This window comes from Daktulosphaira vitifoliae, unplaced genomic scaffold (genome assembly GCF_025091365.1).
Source record: "Daktulosphaira vitifoliae isolate Bord-2020 unplaced genomic scaffold, ASM2509136v1 Scaffold_1, whole genome shotgun sequence".
Classification (NCBI taxonomy): domain Eukaryota; kingdom Metazoa; phylum Arthropoda; class Insecta; order Hemiptera; family Phylloxeridae; genus Daktulosphaira; species Daktulosphaira vitifoliae.
In genome coordinates, this window is record NW_026099572.1 from 37,684,019 (window position 1) to 37,706,369 (window position 22,351).

Consider the following 22,351-nt stretch of genomic DNA (forward strand, 5'->3'; position numbering starts at 1 on the left):
TGAACTGCATAGATTCAATATTATTTTAATTTTCTAATTAAAAAAAACATCTTGGCTTTTATAATTGTTTTTTCTCTTTTTTATACTTGTTTCGACCATCTGCTTCCACGACAAGCGTGACTAGAAATTCCGAGTAGATTCCGGAACGACCGATGCATATTATTTACATTTGCTGGTTTGTTAAAATTGCTCTTGTTCAAAGAAAATTCATATCTTCTTTAGAATAAAGACACGCAGTAGGTGATGGTTTGGAGTTTTACTAAATGTAGTAGAAGTTAGCTATGCTAGCCGTTTGTACAATTACAATGAACGCTATGAAATAAAAAAAATATAAACAAAAATTGAAGTTTTTCAAATTAGTATTTTTATAGGGTGGATCATATAAAAATAAAAGAATATCTCAGACTTAATAAAATAGTTTTAATTATGAATTTCAATGTTCTTTAGTTTAAAAAAAATTGTTACAATTATATGACTTGTTATTATGCATTTTTATTTCTTCTCTTCTAATATTTTAATAAGTCGACGATGAAAATAAAAAAATTACCAACTGACAATAAGCTATTTGTTTTTGCTATATGATAATCCATCAAAATGTTTGGTCAATCATAATTACGAAAAGCGGAAGAACTGTGGTAGTAATAATGTAAATTAAACAGGATATCTTTATTCCGGTGTAGGAGTTAATTTGACGAAGAATAAGGGGACGAAATATTTATGGTGTACACAAAATGGAAGAATGAAAAAAAAAAACGATTTTTCAAAACTACAATCGCCTGACGTCGGATGTCTCAACGATAACGTAAGGGAGAAGGGTTTGAAATAAATGTACAGAAATGAACAAGCAAATTGAATTTTGACGTGTAATTATGTATCAGCCACATGACGACAGCAGCTAGTCACTGGATTTCTGAGTAACGGTAATCATCTGATTGATTGCTTAACATATTATTACTTTTAATTTTTTTTAAAGCCACCCATTTTGTATGTTGATTTTTTCGGATCTTATTCTGAAACTGTATAATGTTTACTTTACAATTGTTTGTATCAAAATTTATTATAATAAATAATTTCGTATTAATTATACATTTTATGATTCTGAGTAAACCATTGTTGTATGAATTCATTATTAAAATAAAATATACATACATTTTATAGTCATTTTTTTTAATTTCCAATATCATTTCGAATATAACTTATATTATCTCACTCCTTTCAAGTAATACTGTGGAAATCAAATGGATTGTGTGCTTAAGAAACAGCAAGTAATTACCGTAGAACACCAATTCGAATTAAATTAATGATTATAGAACTTCAAATAGTTTACTATTAATAGTTCAAATAGTAATTGGAAAATATTGTACAATATGCAAACTAATAAAGTACACTGCTATTAAAGTTTCGTGAAATAATGACATGCAATGTCTACGAGGGATTGTTTGTCTGAGTAGATAAGTAGGTAAGTGATGGTAGTAAGTTTGAACTGTCGTTAGCAAGGAATCTCAGTTACGGATGACTACATTTTATGAGTAAGAAATTATCCAGAGATACTGTAATCCCTTTATCTGTCACAGATTTAATCGTGAGTTAAAGAAATCGTCGAAATAATTTACAATAGTTTTTGTAATGATAACCATTTATTAATATACATACATTAGCCGTTAAATAAAATATAATTTTTTTATAAAATCACGTGATATAAACGAATTAAGTATTTTTTATGTAATCAGATAAAATTAACTTTTATTGTTTATTATTCTTTAAATATTGAATTGTTACAAAATCTATCTAAACATATATTGTGTTTAGTATGTACTACTTTCATGTTGAAAGTGTAACACTAAAATAATGCTTGGAAATGGAGATAACATACGCACAAAGAAAATATATCAATAGCAAAAACAATAGATGTAGATATTTTTTTTTACAAACTTGAATTGTGTGTTATAGTCAAAAGAACAATTTACTCATATCCAACATGTTTGTTATTTTATTTTTTGTTAGTCTAGTGTTATAGCAAGAAAGTTGTAAAACAATGTGATCTCTTTAAAACTTTCTCAGTCTCGATAAATTCAGGCTACTTGATTTATTGTTAAGGTATCCATATATAAAAATTATTTTTTAAATAGTTTCTTATGACCTAATATACTTTATGTTTTAGCTTTATTGTAATAAAATGAAAACGTTTTCAACTTAATTTTCTAATAATTATTTAATTAGACAAAATCGCAACAATATTTTTAGAATATTGTATTGTTATCAGACTGGAAATTAAATTTACACAAAACACATCGAGAGGTTATTTCACTATTTTCAAATATCAAAACAGTTTAATTGTTTTACTAATTTATTGTCCTTAAAACGAACAAAAGTTCGTTTGTAATTTTTTGTATTTAATACTTAGTATATTATTACATTTTTTTGATGCTACTATTATATATAACGAAAAAATCCTTTAGTAAAATCTTGATTGAGTATTATAGTAAATTCAAAAAAATAATAGCAAGTATGTTTATTATACTGTCTCGGAAAATAACTGTGATAAGCTTCATAAGCTATATTTTAAGAAAAAATATATTAAATGTTTATTCAGTGACATAAAATAATATAATATATTAAACACTGATGTTACGGGGATAAATGGATTATTATTGTTGCTATATTTTATAATATAAAAAGCTAAAAGACTAAAAAAGACCTACAATTTATAACCCACGTCTAGTTTAGTCATCCTAACCTTTTCATTATCATGATAACACTAAATTATTTTTTTATATAGCCAAACTTAACTCGAGATAAATATTACATGAAAAAATGTTGTTGTCGCTGTAAAATAAATTATAATTATTATGCGCTGAAGTATTCGCGGAGTATAATATATAAAATATAGTAAAATAAATATATATATAAATTAATTAATTATATAAAAATATAATAAATTATTGGATTCTATACTAAGAGCTTTCTATATTAGTTAGATAATTTCAAAGTATATCCATGTTGCGTTAAAATTTATTTTAATATATAAAAGGTATATTTATTTTAAATCATACATAAAATCTTTTTAGTGTTTTGTCATTTTTAGAAAAAAAAAAAGATCAGATGTTTTGAGCTCATGCTATTTTAATATTCATATATGATGAAGGGTGAAAAAATATTGCCTTTTGTGTACACAAAGAACAATGTCGACATGAGAATAATATTGGAAATAAAAAACGAAGAAAAATAGGGACGCGCTTTATGGAATTGCGAATCCCTATTTTCTTTGTTAGACAAAACTGAAATGACATTGGGCAAATTTCACAATCGTTTAGAAGCTTTGATCAAGATTGCTTATATATATATATAGTTATATATATATATATATATATATATTTCTTCTTTTTTATTAAAACGTTTTTTTCTTAATGAACAATAATAATCGAGTGGTGTTATTTCAAAGCGGAAAACAAACTTGGAAATGCACTCATAATAGCCATACAAAAAAAAAAAAATAGAATTAAAAAAAAAAACAACTCTGCTGAGCAAAATGAGGCAACTTCAATAAATCTTTATTATCGAATAGAAAACCAAAGGAAAAAAGTAATCTTTAAAAATGGTAAAGTCTCGTTTCTAGCAAATTTAACGTATTTGATTTAGCGCCGAACATTTTTTTCTCTTTTCATTTATTATCGTGTCCACATGCAATTTTATTTTTGTTTCATTTAAACTCAACCAGAACTATAGAAACTCTTTATTCGCTACAATAATTTTTACGTATTACACTAGTATCATTTTTATTAATGTCTTTTTTTTATTTGTAACGAACAAAAAAACTATTATTCATTTACCTCTAATTGGCTGTTATTTATTTGGTATTATAATTTAAAAAAACTAGTGTTGCTGATTTATTGACCACTCTGTACTTAAAAATACTAGGCATTTTACATTTTGTTCTTTAAATTGCCATTGAAACTATTACAATAACGCTTAAAACCATTATAGATTTTTTTAAACGCAGAAGTAAATTAAATCATTGTAAATTAAAGCAGTTACCAATCGTACAGAAGGTATTTTATGATACATCTTATCTGTTCCGCTAAGTAGTTTTTTTATTTCTTTTGCCAGAGGTGACGTGTCAGGAAAATAAAACTGTTGTGTATATACAAGAAATAAGAATTGAATATAATAAACGAGCTGGTAGTTGTGACATTGAACCATTGCTGCGGTTGCTCGAGTGAACAACCTACCACTAATTACACACCATTAAAAATTGTTAGTATCCGTTGTGTATGTTCGCCACAAACTACATAAACAATTCCGTTGAAACATTTAATAACTTCCCTCGGGCTACTAATGCGACTATAGACGAATCGAGTGCACTCTTAGAGTATTCTAGTTTAAAATATAGACGTACCTATAAGTAATTAACGATTGTATCATAATAAATAAACTGATATCTACTTTTAATGAAATTGGCTTTACTTCAAACATGCAAATTGGTTTTAATTTTTATTTCCGTAAGAACCTGTTCATCAAAAACGATACATTTTAGTTTTGGCAAACCGTTAGTTTAATTATAGATCATGAGATTATCCGAATAAAATATTTCCATTTTAAAGACATCGGCAGACCTTTTTAATTTTAAAATAATATATATATTATTTAAATGTATTTATGTTTTACTATGAAATAGTGACGACGTTTTATTCAAAATAAAATAATTTCAAATTAATTAAAACCTTGTAGCACAACATTTTTAAAAAGTATATTTACTTAATTCTAAAAACTCTGAAATACTTAAATAGTATGCAAAAATTATATAAGTTATTTTTTTTAATCTTTTACTTTATGGTTAATAATTGGTATTTTAAGTACCAATTATTATTACTAATTAAGTGTAAAATACTCGAAAAATTATTGGAACGTAATAAATTAGCTTACACGTATTTTAAAGTGGCACTTTTACTTTTCTACTTGTAAGATACAAATAAAACCTACACCGACTATACTCATTGATAGTACTTAATAAATAATATATATTTTTATATTCTATAATTTCAAGTGATACTTCAAAATTAGAGATACATTTATATGACAAAAATTCAAAATATAGGCCTTGAGTTGGCAATAATGTTAACAAATGAAACTTTAAGTAAAAGTTTTTATAGCATCAATAAAAATTAACGGATATTGATATTGCCAAAATATAACATTGATTATATGAAGTTTATGGCGCTTAAACAACTCTACACAGTTATTATTTTACAATAGTATACTTAAAGAAAATAACATTAAATAAATAAAATTAATAGTATTATATATAACTCGGATACTAATTATCGCCATTGTCGGGCATTCACACAATAAATTACAGAAATCTATCAGCTGTTTTCATTTCATTCGATCATTACTTATAGAAATTATTTAAATAAAATTACAATTTGCGTGGAAGTTAAAATATACTGTACATATTATTTAACGTCATAAGACTCTGCTTTAATAAGGAGATCATTAAATACCAACATTGCATGCTAATTAAAACTGAGTTTGAATTGTAAAACACCTTAAAAAAATAAAAAGCCCAGAAAGTGAGTCATTGTTTATAATAAATAATTGCTGTGCTGCAATTTAATAAAAACGTTTATGGTAATCTTCTCGAAAGTTGGTAAATAGTTTTAATGTTATTTACTTATAATTACAATTTAACCGTTTAAAACTTTTGAACCAAATAATTATGTTTATTTTCCATCGCTTCGGTCAAATGAGCTAACATCCATTTCTCAGAAGAACTTACACTTTTTCTATTCATTTACTTTTCACAAATGTTTACCTTAATTGAACGATTATTCGATAAATCAGTTTTGATTATATTTAAATAATATTGTACATTAAGTAACACTATTTTAATGTTGACACTAATGTATTGATTTGAAACCATAATATGGATACATAATGAGCAGTTAAAATATAATTTCAGCTAATTTTATAGATAAATATACGAATAAGAGTAGGCGTAAGAATGCCCTGTAAACCAAGTTGTATCACAAATGTATTACCATGTATAAATAAAAATCGTTTCAAGACCTCACACGACGAAAAAAACATATTTATGTTTATATGTTTTTGGAAGAAAATGCGAAACCTTTGAAAATATCACTATTTATTTACACGTTTATATTTGATTTATTTCATATGTATTTGAAAATAAACCCAAGTGTTTTTGGTTAATGTCGATAATTGGCAGACTTTATTATTTAAATTTTCTTAATTTCTAAGCTTTGGAATTCGATGAAGTATGTAATTGCTAAGTGACCATGTGTTGGCTTTTAACCCGCACAAGTTATGCATATACATGTAAAATATGCTAGTGCAATGAACGTAAATGACATAAATAGAGATGAAATATTTACAATAGACCATTCACACAGTATTTTTACCATAGAAATGTCAATATTTTCATAGTAATTAATTCATGAAAAGTGTTATTATTAACGATTTTCTTTTAAATCGAGCAAAGCTCAGGATTTTTCATAAATAAAAAATCATTATTTTTGCATATTTTAAACTATATTTAAACTAACTAGAATATTTTAAATTGAATTTTTCGCGATCCCACTCAAGGCCATAAACCTCTATCCCACGAATATATTTATTTTTATAACTGTAATTTTATTCAAATTAATATTTCTTTTTTTTTTTTTACCAAATTCGAGACTATTTTATAAAGCTTATTAAATATATATATATATATATATATATATATTTTATTTACTTATTCTATACTCAAATTGAAATCATTTACGAGTAGAGTGTTAAAAATACTCTAAACTAACAAATCAATACTTGTGCCGTTTAACTTCAATCTATTTTATAGTAATGTTTTATTATTATTAAGAGTTTATTTTTTATATGTACAAAATTCATCAGAAGCAATAGGTTAAAACTTCTGATTTAGTTTAAAAGGGTTACACGTGCAGTACGCAATAAAAAAAATCGATTATGTATCCGAAATTTAAGATATTTTTTCAATATGCGAATGCTTAATATCTTGAAAAGTGTTTTTTATTGGGCTAAAATATAAATAATGTATATTCAAACTAATGGTAAAGAAACCAAAGGCGTATCTGATAAAATAAAAGATATTTGGTAGTGCAGGAATATTCTATTCGTATAAATATTTAATAATTCTTATTCAATTCGAGTTAATTTGTCATAAAATGTTCTCAATCTTTTAAAAGGTTGTTTTAACTCAATAAAACGCATTCTAACATCTGGTATAACAATCACTGCTGAGTATTTATGATTTCAACAGTCTTTTCGCGTTTAAAACGAAACAGTATTGGAAATCTTTAGAAATCATGTGTTGCCGATCACGACGATTGTAGTTAAAACACATATCAGAATGCAATGTGAACAATATGCGAGTGTTGATGACGGAGGTTCCGAGTTGTTTGGCTAAGTTTAGTTCTGTACAAGTAATAAATTGAAATTAATTACCGGCAAAGCTAAAATTCTATTGCCGTCGTAAAATACATACGTCACTGCTACGACCACTGATTCTGTTTATTGGGCCGAGGTTAGTCCCTCGTCGCGTTGGAAGCAAAGTCCGTACGGTGATAAATAGTTTTCCTCGCTGCGTTCTGCATATTACTCACTCGGTTTAGTAAATTTCCGTTTACTATAATTATTGTGAATCCTAAGTCGTTACAACTGCTTTATACGCCGAAAAGTCCATTACCCTGACAATCAATCCTTTTTAAACGACTGAGGGCAAGTTTTTCAAGAATTCTACATACATGACACAGCTAGTATTCGAATTATTTGTCAATCGAATGGAGTAATTCATACAAGTGAAATATCTGTATCTGAGATGATATGAAATTTACCACAGTACATACCGCACGGTGAAAAATTTAAAAGATAATCCAGTGTACTGTTCGAACTTGTTTTTTAAAAATCGTAAACGCATCAATAATACATACACTTAGTAATAATATTGAAACTCTTAGTCCCGTAATTTATACGGTAAAAAGTGTTCATCATAACTACAGCAAAAACACACACACACACCACTGTTTGTATAAATATTAAGTATGGACTTAACAAGACGAACTATAAATTATTTTTCAAGGTATAAATAAACTTTGAAAAAATTTAATTAATCGAAACGACTTGTAATTCAGCTGTTGATATCGCCGACGGATCTTTTTTACAATCAATATAACAAAGATTTTTAACTTAATGGGATTCGTTTTATCGTCCAAGATTCTTTTAATGAATCTATATTATGATTTTACTCGTTTAAAGTGACCAAAAATCATTCTAAACTATAAATGTATTAAATGTAAAGGAGTCAACGCCAAGCTACTTGTTGCAACCAATCCGGTATTTTTAAGAGCAAAACAATGTTTTTTTTTTTTTTTATTCAAAAATTGTAGAAATTGTTATATGAATAATTATAAGTTAGAATATCTTTACTGCGCAAACTATAAATGGTTGTCGATATGACTTTGAATTCCCATGCGTTATTTAACATGACACTTTATTTATTCAAGTAAAAATATCCGTAAAAGTTTGATAGACGTCAGTAGAAAGCTCAATACGTTTATCGATTACTCAAATCTTCGACTTATAAATGTCTGTATTTTTAAGTCACGTGGATGACTCTGGGATGATTAATATTTTAAGGTTTAGAGAATTCTAGTTTGTCGTTCGGGTAAGACGTGTGCACATCATATTCGGTGTGCGTGGGCTGAATGGCAAAGTGCAATATCCGCAAAGACTAAAACATAATATTTATTGTGCAATCTGTAATGGAAAAGTATCATATCGAAATGATCGATTGGACGCTTCTAGTGTTCCGAACAAACCGGCCGGGCAGATGCATTCCTAACAAATCGGTCATCGCGCAGGGATTGTCTTCGGGCAGCTCCTTATCCGGTAAATATGAATTGACACGTTATAAATTGGTCGAGCCTAGTGGTCTTAAAAAGGAATACGTCATAATTTGTGCGGCGTACACGACTCGGACCGTACGCAGCGTACCGTTTGTGACGATCGATAAATCACATCGATCCTAGTGGGGCCGTTATACGGTGAATAATAATAATAATAAAGTCGATGTAATCAAGTAACGATTTTTTAAAGAATCGGTTTACACGTCGTTAAGCGCTGTTACCGATAGCACTTGACGAACCGCTGGCACGCATAATATCATTGCGATAGAATGGCTCATCTACCGGCTCGTTATCACGCGGCCGGAGCCAAGACGTTTAACTCGGTTTGTAAACGTATTCTTCTCTCAACCGATTCGTCATGCAACTCTCCGGCCAGTCGTCGCTGCCGGCTCCGGTGTCAGCAGCGCACACGCGGTTCTATTTCACTGCCATGATCGATGTTGTCTCTTACCTCAAAGTGATTTCGAGACATCGTTAAAACCCATTACGCTTCATATTTTGGGCCACTGATACTCTAAACGGACAAAACAGTAATTACATTTATTGCCTCGGCGTGTACCGTTTATCGCAACTTGTCCGCCCGTCAAACACATCACAACGGACAACAGGCAGACAATGAAATTGGATCGGTGATTTTAATGATGTTTAACGTTTTGGGACCCGAATATTGAACGCTGATTTCAATATTGACCACGCCGTTTAAATGTTAATTGATTGGGTTGTCTTCGAACATCATTGAACGTGCCGTTTTTTAACGATCTCACACGAGTTTCCCTTGTCGTATAAAAAACAACGGGACCCGTGAACACAATCGGAAAGATGCTGTTTTATTGATATCGAGATATTCATCATTAAATTAATGAATAAATAAAATCGGCAGTAATTATAATTTATACTGTTACAACAATCATTTATTATTCATTCCGAATAATGGCGTTTATTCTAAAAACGTCGACGGGATTGACGAATCTTTAGTTTATTTTATTTTATATAACTCATAGAACTTTATTAATCAGGTTTTTAAAATAATAAATAATTGTTTTTTGTGAAATATAACACAGTATTTCTAAATGCATTAGTCAGCAACTTACTTTGTTTGTACTTTCAAAAGTTTTTACAAACAAGTGAAATAAATATTTAAATAATTAACATTAATAAATAAATCATCTGAAAAAATTGACAGTGTCTAACTGTACACACTTTAATAACCGTATTTTTTCTTTTAAACTTAAAAAATTTATACAGTATCATTGAATTAGTGAACGCTAATATTTCGAATGTCTTAACGAGATCGCCTAAAAGCCATTTTTATGTAAAAAAAATTTAACAAAACCATACGCTTTCATCATTTTAAAATTAAATTTTTTAGAATAATCGAAGATGTTTTAAGTTATATTTATTTTTAAATTCTATGAAGTATAATAATAAACTGCGTCCAACATTGTCTGCTACTTAAGTAAAAAATATAATAAAAGTTATTTTTAATTAAACGAGACAGTGTAATTTACTTTGATGGTGTTGTACTAAAACTTAATAGAGCTATTTTTCTTAATTACTTTATTTTAATTGTTTTCGTCATTTTTAGTAGACAAGTGCACGAATTTGTAAACTTTGTCAGACAGTAAAAACTGTAAAATGTAATGGCCATGTATAAGTAGAAGAAATTTATCACAATATGCGAATATAACAGCGTTCTTATTTCTTGTAGTTCTAATTGAACTTTTGTTTGCACTCGAGTAAAGTTTAAAAATATATACTCATAAACGATGTACTAATTATATGAATACTAATATCTGAATACGCTTTTTGAACTATCACTATCTACGTGAAATTATGAACATTTTGCTAATTTAATTTAATGAAGACTTGAGTATAATATAACATAGTTATAGCTGTACAAGCCTTCAAAATAAAATACTGTTGCTATTTCATAATATGATCACCAACTACTTTATACACTGTTCATTTCAATTTCATTAAACTTTTAATGCAAAATACAATTGGAAAATATTTAATATTTATTTCTTTGACTGACTCGTATCAAAAAAAAAAAAATGAGACTTTCTTATTTTAATAGATTAAGAATACTAATAAAATATTTTTACGGGTTTTTTTTATTTATTTATTGTGGCATTACATTAAATAGTGTTTTTTTTATTAAGAAGCAGATGTGCCTTCAAGCTTGACCGTCTTTTGTTAATATCATGATTAAACTCGGAACAACAATGATTCAGTTTGTTCATAAAGTAAATATATTAATAATTATTGTTTAGCATAAAAAAAATGTAATTTTTATTGTGAATAGATATCTAATAATGGACAGGTGAATATCACCTAGATAGAAAATTAATTAAATTTGTTTTTTTTGTTCGGTAAAAATGTTATACATCAACAGTGAACATTCTTTGTTACATTAACTATTAAAACTCAAAAAATCCATAAAACAAAAGTAAACAACATAAAAAAATGATAACATTTTTAAAATATTTAAAAATAAATAATATATCGTCACACCTTTTTATTCTTAATGGTTATTACTTAATTAGAATAATATTCTAAGATATTTAACAATGTTATCAGTTCCTTAGAGATTTTAGTTACGATGTAAATTTTTACCTTCATTGCAAAAAAACCGTTTTCAGCAAATAAAGTTTTATTTTACGCAAGACAATGAGAAATTATTTAAGTATGTACCATAAATATAATTTTACTTGTGTAACTCTTATAAGCATATTGTTTTCCTAAAAATAATGATGAATGTGTTTTTAAAATATCAAATGTTATTACATATATCCATTTTATCATAGCCTTAATTAATGAAAAATAATTAACGCATAAGGACAAATAACTGAGAAGACATTTTTATTCAACGCTTTGAATTAATCAATTCACAAATATCGTCGAATCGTGTAAAAATTAACAATAAACTAAAAAAATGCTGTAGAACTACCTGATAAAATGTTAAATTTTAACTTGCAGTTACCATTAAAAGGGTATTAATTAAAAACAAATGAAAAATGAATGTTATATTTTACTATAACAACGATTAAAAACGTTATTTTTTAAAAAAATTATTCTATTGTTAATAAATAAATCCAAGAATGTTGATTATAATAGAATTTTTTTTTTACATAAATAGATTTCCCAAGTGGTTTTAAATCATTCATATATAAAAAAAAAATTGGTTAAATTAGTTTTTTATTTCAATTATAATGTCTAGAATTGAATATTTCCATTTCGTTTCGTAACGAAACCAAAAAAGTTGTTTCAAATCCCACAATTTAATAAAAAATTAAATAAAATTCATGAATTATTCTTTTATGTTTTAAAAATGCCTAACATATTACAATATCTTAACATAATACCACAATAATTAAAACTAATGATTTTATTGAATAACATATAATTAAAAAAAAAATAAAAACGTTTTCTATCCCTTATATATATATAGAAATGGTATATTGTTATCTATTGGCTACTTATACTTACTATCAAGTTTTTTTTTGATTTTGAAATTCATAATTAAATATATTGTCAGCATTATTATTTATATTATTCCAAGTATTTTAAAGCGAACGAATTTTACATGTACAAACAGTGTATGGTAAAATTTACGAGTTTTATGACCAGACGTTCGAGTAATATTATTTTAGTTTAATTGGCAAAATCATTTTTGTAATTTAAAGTTTATCGACTGCAATAATTTATGATAAAGAGATTTCTTGCTACTTACGAATGCTACAATTGATTAGCTGTATTGAACGGCAAAATACTGTAGTCATAAATAAAATAATTTGAAAATACCTGTATTTTATTATTAAAGTATAATTAATTAAACAAATTATTTACTGTATATCCTGAAGTTAATTTCAAATCTTTACCGGTATTTAAATAAGGTATAATTACTTTTAAAAGTATTTTTTTTTTTTTTATCATTTTCCTTTTAATACATTTTTGTTTTGTCAAAAAAAAATTAGTTTAATTTCCATTGTTGATTTTAGTATTAATTACAAAATTTTATAATTATAATTGCAGTCAAACGTTTTTGTCAATAAAAATGTATTAGTAGCTATCAAAAAGTGTATCTTATACAGATAGGAGTAGTAATAATAAAAATTCAGACCAAATAGTTTTGTTGTTATGACATTAACTAAAGTATCACTTATGTTTAATTTATTACAGATTAGTTTTATTTTTCTTTGATATTATATGACAATGCAAAAATCTCAACAATTTAAGTTTTAAAGTAAACTGTACGATTTTATGTGTTTATTTTACGGGGTATTCTATAGGTTTTAATGTTCCTTTATGTAAATGTTCACTCAAGTTCTCGAGGAAAAAGGCCACCATTTTATGTCATTTGGCGCCAGGGGATCATAAATTCAAAATAGACCATTACCGCCCAAGTGTGACTTACCTGTTTGTATGCATAAGGCGAGTTAAAAATATATTTGTGTATTAAGTGTTGGAGAGGATATAAATTAAATGAAAAAAATATTGTTTTTAGTGTAACTACGATGGATGTATTAAAATGCTGTCGAACTAAGTTTTTTTAACATAACGCGAACTTAATTAAAAATATGCGTAAGTAAAGATAAGTAAAGTAAATAAATTACACTACATGTTCTTTATTGAATCTGTCGAAAATATCGGTTGTATTATAATATGGAACTAAAGGTCTGTGTTTTATGATAAAATTGTCTTTGAATAATAATTATTAAATTTACAGAGTTCGATTTTCATCATCCTCGACACAAAATCAAAACAAAAATATTAAGTAAATTTTGATGAGTAAGTTTTATATTCGGTTTCAGTGGCGTGCTCTTGGCTTATTTAATTATTTACAAGATTATACGTGAAAAGTCATCACTAATACTTTTTACTTCATTTTATATTTAAGCAACCATGTTTCATTAGCAATACTAAATATTGACGGCAGCTGTGTTTCCTTAAGTACGCCACTAATGCAGTTCGGATCTAACCCAATAACGATTTCCTAAAAGGTGAAATCGTGAACAGCTTTTAATATAAATTTGGCGAACTTCTTAGGAAGTTACAGCTGTTTATCTTTACTGTGAAACACGAGGATGATGTTTATCTCATTCGACTATTTGTTGAAATTTTTCTTTCCCAAGTAAACGCACGTTCAAGGCTTTCGGCTGATTTTCTTTAAAGTAATCATCTTGTAAACAGGAAGAGTAAAATCAAATGAAGTAATCGTGTTCAGTGTAAGTTACGATATTTTTGTGCAGCTTTTGAGAAAACGCTTTCAAAAATATGTCTGAAATATTAAGTATTTTAAATATAAATAATAATTTTAAAACACAAACTTGTGTAATGGAATTGCTGTTGTTTATTTGTGATCAATATTGCAATTAGGTAATTGTGCCGGTGGCGACTGAAGTGTGTTTACGTTAAGTTGCTGATCGTGATAAGAGAAGTATCACATTATATTGACCACAGGTTAATGGAAGGCGACGGCGGAGCGATTTGGTTTAAATCCGATAGCGGAGTCGCCGCTATTAACGTTGGCACGACTGTGGTGGCGACGGCCTCGCCGAATCGACAAACTGGTGGCGACCGTCCGCTTGCAGCGGGAGCGGGTACACGTCCAGTGAAACTCAGAACTCATACGTGTATGACGTATTCGCACTAACCTAACCTCAGTAAATTTTATCTGAATTTCCCTACAAACCGTTCATTTCTACTTTGAAACATCAACCACATGGACGGCCGACTATCAAATTTGTTGGACACCGGTCGCCTTATAGAAGAAGTGTGTAGTCGTCCCGAATTATGGGACAGACAGCACCCACAACACCACAATAGATCAGTGTTGGACCATCATTGGGAAGACGTTGCCGGAACGCTCAGTATTAACGGTAAAGCACCAATGCAAATATTTTCCTAACAAAATAACTATTTAACACGGACTATGCCTATTGTGCGCTGGTCAATGTTTTACTTTAGTTGCTTCGATGACTGTTACGTTACTGAAATAGACGTTAATCATTGTTTCATTTTTATTGATACGCTTTTACTTACTCCTGCAAACAGTGGCTACACACGTTGTGAACACCGTTGTTGTTGTTGTCTCAAACCCGCGCATCCGACCATGATAATCTTTCCCCCTTCCTTGTCCTATCGCAATAAGGTTAGCACGGCGCCGGTGGCATTGGCGGCGGCCGCCAGACGCTAGCGACGGCAATGACGACGCGTTTTAAGGTACGTTCACACGTTCCGGCGACGGCTACCCCAACACCACGTGGTGTCAACATTTTGAAACGCAACTTCTCTACCGGCCGCACGTTCCCGTACACAACTCTTAGTTACACTGTTAACTGCTACGAGGACAGTGAACGTTTTTGTAGAAAAATCGTTTTTTTGATATTGTGATCTCCTTAAATATAATTTTTATGTTCACATTTTAATGTAACGAACAAAACTAATTAAATATTATTTTTATTAAATACATATTTATCACAAAAATAAATTCTCTAGATACAAAATAAATGCGTTTCCAAGGAAATAAAAATTTGTTTAAAGATCAAAACATATTATTAACTAGAATTTATCAATAAATAATTATACAGATTAATTGAGTGTTATATTAAACATAAAATTATTTACGGTATATTTTTATATTTTAACATACCATTTATTCTGTGCAATATAACAGTAATTATTCTTCAGTTATTTTATTAGATATCGTAAAAAAAAAAAATTTTAACAGATAACATTTTGTGTCATAATACGTACTTAAGTCCTAACTTGATTATTTTTCTGCTAATAATTTACAACTCGTGGTGTGATAAGAATAAATAAAAGTTCTTTAAATTATTTAAATTACATATGTATGTCATTAAAGGAAATTCAATTTTGTGAAACGTCAAAATTGTATGGCATTTACTATATTTTACAACATTTTGAACTCATAATTATTCATAACTTTTTGGTAGGAATAAGTTTTATATAGGATTCCATATAAAAATTACATTTCTATAATATAATCAATAATTTTTCTAAATATCTCAATTATAATCTGTACATTTATAATTTTTTGAAAATTTTAAAAACTTATTATATTTTAATTAAAGTGGTTTATTAAATAATATAAGCATAATAAATAAAACTATGGAAGTTATTTTTATTAAAAGGTATTAATTTAAAATTTATAATGAAGTATACTAGGGTCAAGTGGGGTAAATGGAAATTGGGGCAAAAGGAAAAAAATATTATTTAAAATAAATTATTAGTGATTATAGAATTCGGTATCATTATAACCACAGTACACATAAGGTATAATAGTGTGCAATGATAAAAATATGAAAAATTAGAGGATATGTATAAATTGTTATCACTCGAAAAAGTGTTTATGATTATTTTAGATTATATTTTCTTCTCAACGGCTTTTGAGAAGGGCATCTTCATCAAAAATATAAGTAGAACAGTTTGAACTAAATTGTTATTTTNAAATATAAGTAGAACAGTACAGTTTGAACTAAATTGTCATTTCATATTTACTTATTTACTATACGGCCCTAAAACTAGTTTAATATCACTTTTTCTATGGAATTATATTTTTTTTGTAAAATACAAAATAAAAATCAATTGGGGTAAATGGAAATTTGGTTTTGGGGTAAATGGAAATATTAATAACAAATATAATTTGAAATATTATGATCTTTATCATTTTTTTTTCAACTTCAGAATGCGTAATTATATCAAAAAAACATATTAACAGTTGTAGAAAATCAAATTTCATTAGAACCTTCACGTCAAACACTTTTATAGACTACATTTTTCCAACATCAAGTAATAATATCTCAGTAAGCCCAAAAGATATAATATCTATTTTTTCAATTCAATTAATACAATATAAAACTAACAATACAATTTGTGTTACAAAAGACCGAGTTCCTCGTCTTAGAGTAACAAAGTATGGTGAAGTTTTAACAAATAAAAATGTGTTAAAATAATTGGAGGAAGCAACCTCAAAGAAAAAGCTAATCAAATATCCTAGTAAACTTGGGAGACATAAGAAAGCTATTAAAGATGTACAAAATATTGTGTTGGAACAATCAATTGATAATATTAATGATGTAGTTTATCATTCATCAGAAGATGATTGTAATGACAATTCATTAGGTTTAAGTATTGAAGAAGTTTTATACAATACACCAATTTGGTCTCAAATAAAACCTGGAGTATTTATTTTAATAGATTTTATTGGAGAGAACCTTAAGAAACAACATTTTAAGTATGTATGTTTAGTTAAACGTGTAGATGAAGATGATGGGGATATTTTAGTCCGAGGATTAAAAAAAAATAATGAAATTGGAACTGATTTTTATATTGTTGAAAATGACTTGTCAGATATTACAGTAGAGATGATTCTTGCAATATTACCAATACCAACTGAACATAAGAAGAACAGAAAAACGATATACACATTTCCTGGATACATAAATGTCGATGAAAAATAATCAGTTTAGGCACTATGTTACCTACTTATTCATACATTAATTTAAGTGATATATTTTAAAACTAAAAATGATGTAAGTTTGTTATTTTGTTTATAATTTTTACTTTACATTGTTATTTTTTATGTTATTATTATGTTATTAATGTATTATTATCACTATTATTAAAAAAGAAAAGACTGTTAATATATTTTGAAAGTTTATGAAGTAGTAAGTAAGCATTAAACTGTACTAAATTATGTTAAAATAATAAAGATTATCTAATTATTTGACTAATTTAATTGTAATTTATGTAATTCAAACAAATTTTCATTTGCCCCAGGCTTATAACATTATCAACTATACTTTAATTTTCATTTACCCCATACACAATATACTATTTGGGACAAATGGAAATTTGTAGGTATCGAATATATGAAATAATATAATGATAGCTGTAACAGAACAATTTCATTTGCCCATTATGTTTATTCAATATAACACTTGCTGTTGGAAATAGTTATTTTCATTTACCCTAGAAGTATGGGCAAATGTAAATTTTTTATGCAATTTTATATTATTTTTTTCATTTAAAATAATCAACTATTTTAACGTTTGATTGAAATGTAGGACACATATTGTATATATTTAAATAGTTTTTATCTAAACCAAAATTAAAAAAAATTATTACTACATGAATATAATAAAAGTTGTATAACATGTAAATTTCATTTCCATTTACCCCACTTGACCCTATATTGAAAAGTGGAAATAAAGAAATATTATTGAATTCTTCAAAGTATTTTTATAATTATTTATTAATTTATTTATAAAATCTAGACATATTTTTAAGAGATTGTGAATAAAAAAGGACTCAGCATAAGTTTGGTCATTATTCTTATAATACTATAATTATATTAGTGATAATATACAGCGTTTTTCAGGATTTTCAAGATTCGATGACTTTTTTCCTAGATCCTAAATTTTGTTCAGAAAGAAAATGATAACAGTTCTTAATGATACGTTTAATTTTTTTAGGAAAGACTGCTCGTGGAAAATGGAAGAATTTAAAAGATCATTTTCGCAAAGAATACAAACGATGTTTATCCTTAGAAAATGGTCAAGACATATCTAAATGGCCTTATTTTCAAAGTATGATGTTTATTAAAGATCAAATATCACATTCCGTTTCAAACTCATTATATTTAGCTGATATTCAATTCCAAAATATTTATCCCGAGGTTGAAATGACTGAAGGAGTGGACGAAGATAAACATTCAAATTCTACTGTAGCGCGATCGACAGATAATGGCGTAGAAATCTGCTCGTCTTCTCTTTATCAAGATGAAAACTTTTCTGACGATAAACATTTTCTACTTAGTCTATTACCTACTTTCTCTGCACTTTCGCCAGAAAAAAAGTTAAAAGCTCGCATCGCCATCGAGACACTATTACTTAAGACGGCTTATCCTGAAGTTCTTGCCATTAAAACTGAAGAGACTTTATCGGAAGTTAATCAATCTAATGTTGATAAGTGTAATGAATTACAACCAGTAAAAACGGCGACTAAAAGAAAACGAAAATCGGCTGTTACTAAAAAATATTGTTGATGTTTAGTATTCCTAAAAAGCTAATTATCTCTATTAAAAGAATTCATATTATTTTCTTGTTGCATTATTGCGTAAAATATTGTTATATTACTTAATGTTTCTTTATTGTTAAATGAATAAATATTTATTAAATGATTATCTGGTACTTTTATGATAACATAACAAAAATAACTGCACATAGATATGAAAAGACTAAGTTACTATTACATACTATTTTGTGTAATTCAAATTAATAAATTGTGCTTTGTTTATCATATATTTCTATTAATAAAATTTCTGTTTATGTTTATATTATGCTTTAGGTATTCTTCTTTCTGAAGTAAGGGCGTCTTGAATTTTAAAATACAAGTGCATGAAAAATTTATTTTTCCTGATTGAATAATTTTTTTTTAATTATGTGATATTTTTTAATACTTAGAATGCTCTATATAATAAATTACCGACTAAAACGATTAAATTTTATATTTATCTTGAGATGGCCATGTGTTAAAATATTTATAATTGCAAATTTACCGTAAAAATATATTCCAAAACAAAACTAATTTTATTTTTAAGCATTGAATATTTACAAATAGTTCATATCGTTTAAGTAAGAGAGTAGACTAACCACTTTTGTTGATAAACATCATGAGTTTGAATATTTTAGTTCAAATACGTTTTGAAAGTCTCTTTATTAACATAAGGTTCTCACTTTAAATTTAAGAAATTCTTCAGCATTTATAAATAAAAGTATTTTTATTTGCATCGAGCAAAACCAGACAAAAAATTTATATATTTCAAGTATTTATTAATTTTCAAATAGTTATTCTTTAGATTATCACTGAAGATAATCTAAAAAACTTTATAATAATAATTAAAAATTTGATTACCTAGAATTTAGGCCATCTAAAAAAAAAAAAAATTTATATATATATTTATTTTATTTAATACAATTATGTATGTATTTTTTGTCAACTCGTACCTACTTTTAAATAACATCACTAACATCGGGAAAAGTCTGGCATTTATAAAACACAATGTGAGTGTTTGTTAACATTTATTATTTCTTATTTTAAACATTTCTATTGTCTCCCTTATATTAAGGTCTTTATAATCATTATCGTTTTTAATTAGTTTTATTGTTTTAATGGAGTGATTGTGTGCTGATAAATGTTCCGCTATAAGAGATTTATCAATTTATTATTTTTAAACGTTTATCCTACGGAATTACGTGGGACAAACATTAAAAATTCAAACGAAATTTAGAGGTCAGGTTTAAAGAACACTAATAAAACATTAAAAATCAAGAAGTTGATAAATTTTATATAGCTGAATTTATTGGCACATAATCACTCCATTAAAACCTTAAAACTAATAAAACGAAAATAATTATAAAGTACTTAATATAAGGGATGTAAAAGACATTTTTAAAAATAAAAGTAATTTAATTCATTGGGATTTATACCCACTGAAAATTCTATTATTAAACTTATATATGTAATCTGTCAAAATGAGACAATCAACTAGTGATACACTTGGTGATAACGTCATAAGGGGTATATAAAGGAGTATTTTTCGGTCAGGGCGTCAGTATGATTTTAGCATTGAGTGTGTTGACATTATTCTCAAAATACATATATGCCATTTTTATTTCTCTTTGGTTTTTTTTAATTAAATATTTTGAAGTTTTAAATTAATATTTTTAATAATATTAGCCACAAGTGTACAATTCTTATTATATAACATCACAAAAGTTCTATTGTGTCATAACTAGCTTTTATCTTATTTGTTATAAGAAATTTTCTGTTACTTTTTAAATAATTTTTCTGTTTAACTTTTCTAATTTTTGATAAACTATTAAAAATCATTCGTGTTGAGACTTTCAACAGATAAAAAAAAAAAAAAATAACTCAAACGCGACGACAAATACTTAGTATTTTATAACTCAATTCTATCTTCTCAAGTCAAGTAAAGGTTTGCTACACAAATAGAAATTTGCAACTTTAGAATAATGTTTATTTCAAAACAATAAGGTGGACTAACATCCACCGGGCATATTAAAATACAATATACCTTAGTGAAATATTATCTAGGTTTTTCGAGATAGATGTCAACATAAAATAATCTACCCTACAGCAATTGGTCTGTTATTTTCGCATCATAACATAAATGTCTCATCTATTGTTCCGAAGAAAAATTAAAATTGTCCATTTCAAGCATCGCTTTTACACATTACAATGAAAAATATACTGTTTGAAAAGTTTTAATGATTATTACTAGCTCGTCGAAACGAGCTTTATAAGAATTTTAAATGACTTTATGTTTTTATAAGGGTAAGTCGCTGTTAGTTACCAGGTCATAATTCACTTGTAATAATGACTGAGTGAACAAAATAATAAAAATAATGTCATCGATTACGACTAAATTCCATTGCAGTTCAAAGTGTTGTTCGAAGTTCCGCATCTGAGTTCAATTATTCGGATGTGTTTCGCGAGTACAATTGGTTTGCTTCTTACTTGCCGTGGGTATCAATATGAACGCATCGGATAAATGTCTTTTGTGACTCGAGATTCTCTCCAGAGACCATTAAACGTCTGCAACACATGTAGCAATACATGGACAGTAGTTTGATTAGGGTACGTTGGCTGTTGATATCTGCTTTTTGATTAACAAAGTCTATCCGTAAATAAACAAAACCTATTCAATATAAATCAAGAGGGTCGACCAGTAAGTGAGATCTAATTATGAGACTTATTGGCTACACAAACTTTTATAATAAATGAACACTATTACGTGTTTCTTTTCAACTATATTATAAAGAAAAAATACAATTACATTAGAACTGCACTACATTTTCTCCGTTCTGGGGCAGATGTCGTTATTTTGCGTACTACTTAGTGGGCTGCATCAATTATATCTATTCGAACAAGGGGTACGTTTATAGACTCTACTGAAACTAATTAGCGTTTATCGTTAACTATATTGCCAATATTTTTGTTGAGATTGCAGTGGGATTAACTAATGATTTTGAAATAATTACTTCCATCAGTTATAAAGTATAAAATATTAATTAATTTGCTAAAGTTTCAAACTGCAAACAACAAAGAAACTTCTCGTTAGTGTCTCTCATATCAACCTAAAATGTAAAAATAGTTTCATTTCTTTTCCACTCACAACAGAAAACCACTAGACAGTTTTTCAGACAGACTTAATTGAACATCGTTATTATTTTTATTAATGAAAAGTGTATAATTATCGTTGTCATAATTATTACAATATTCCATGGGAAGTTATACGAACCAGAACAACGAGCGTATAAGTAATTTTCCTTACTGGTGCTGTGGGACAACGGTCTTAGTCA

General features: G+C 27.2%; 1 protein-coding gene and 1 long non-coding RNA gene across 2 annotated transcripts; one reads left to right on the plus strand and one right to left on the minus strand.

The window, feature by feature from the left end:
• Positions 1-204: 204 nt before the first annotated feature.
• LOC126895468 (uncharacterized) lies at positions 205-12,724 on the minus strand. The gene is made up of 2 exons (XR_007701661.1): positions 12,429-12,724; positions 205-312 (listed from the first exon to the last, which is right to left on the minus strand). It is a non-coding gene; the product is annotated as an uncharacterized LOC126895468 (long non-coding RNA).
• Positions 12,725-13,633: 909 nt separating this feature from the next.
• On the plus strand, positions 13,634-19,146 carry LOC126895464 (uncharacterized). Its single transcript, XM_050667333.1, has 2 exons — positions 13,634-14,821; positions 18,440-19,146. Exons 1-2 carry the CDS (start codon positions 14,665-14,667, stop codon positions 19,009-19,011), a joined length of 729 nt encoding a protein of 242 aa, XP_050523290.1. The 5' UTR covers positions 13,634-14,664; the 3' UTR covers positions 19,012-19,146.
• The last annotated feature ends 3,205 nt before the right edge of the window (positions 19,147-22,351 follow it).

Excerpts from the sequence above, each read along its gene's own strand:
- LOC126895464 (XM_050667333.1), top strand. The coding sequence starts at position 14,665 with ATGGACGGCCGACTATCAAATTTGTTGGACACCGGTCGCCTTATAGAA. Across the intron at positions 14,822-18,439 it reads CGGAACGCTCAGTATTAACG|GAAAGACTGCTCGTGGAAAA; the intron begins GTAAAGCACCAA and ends TAATTTTTTTAG.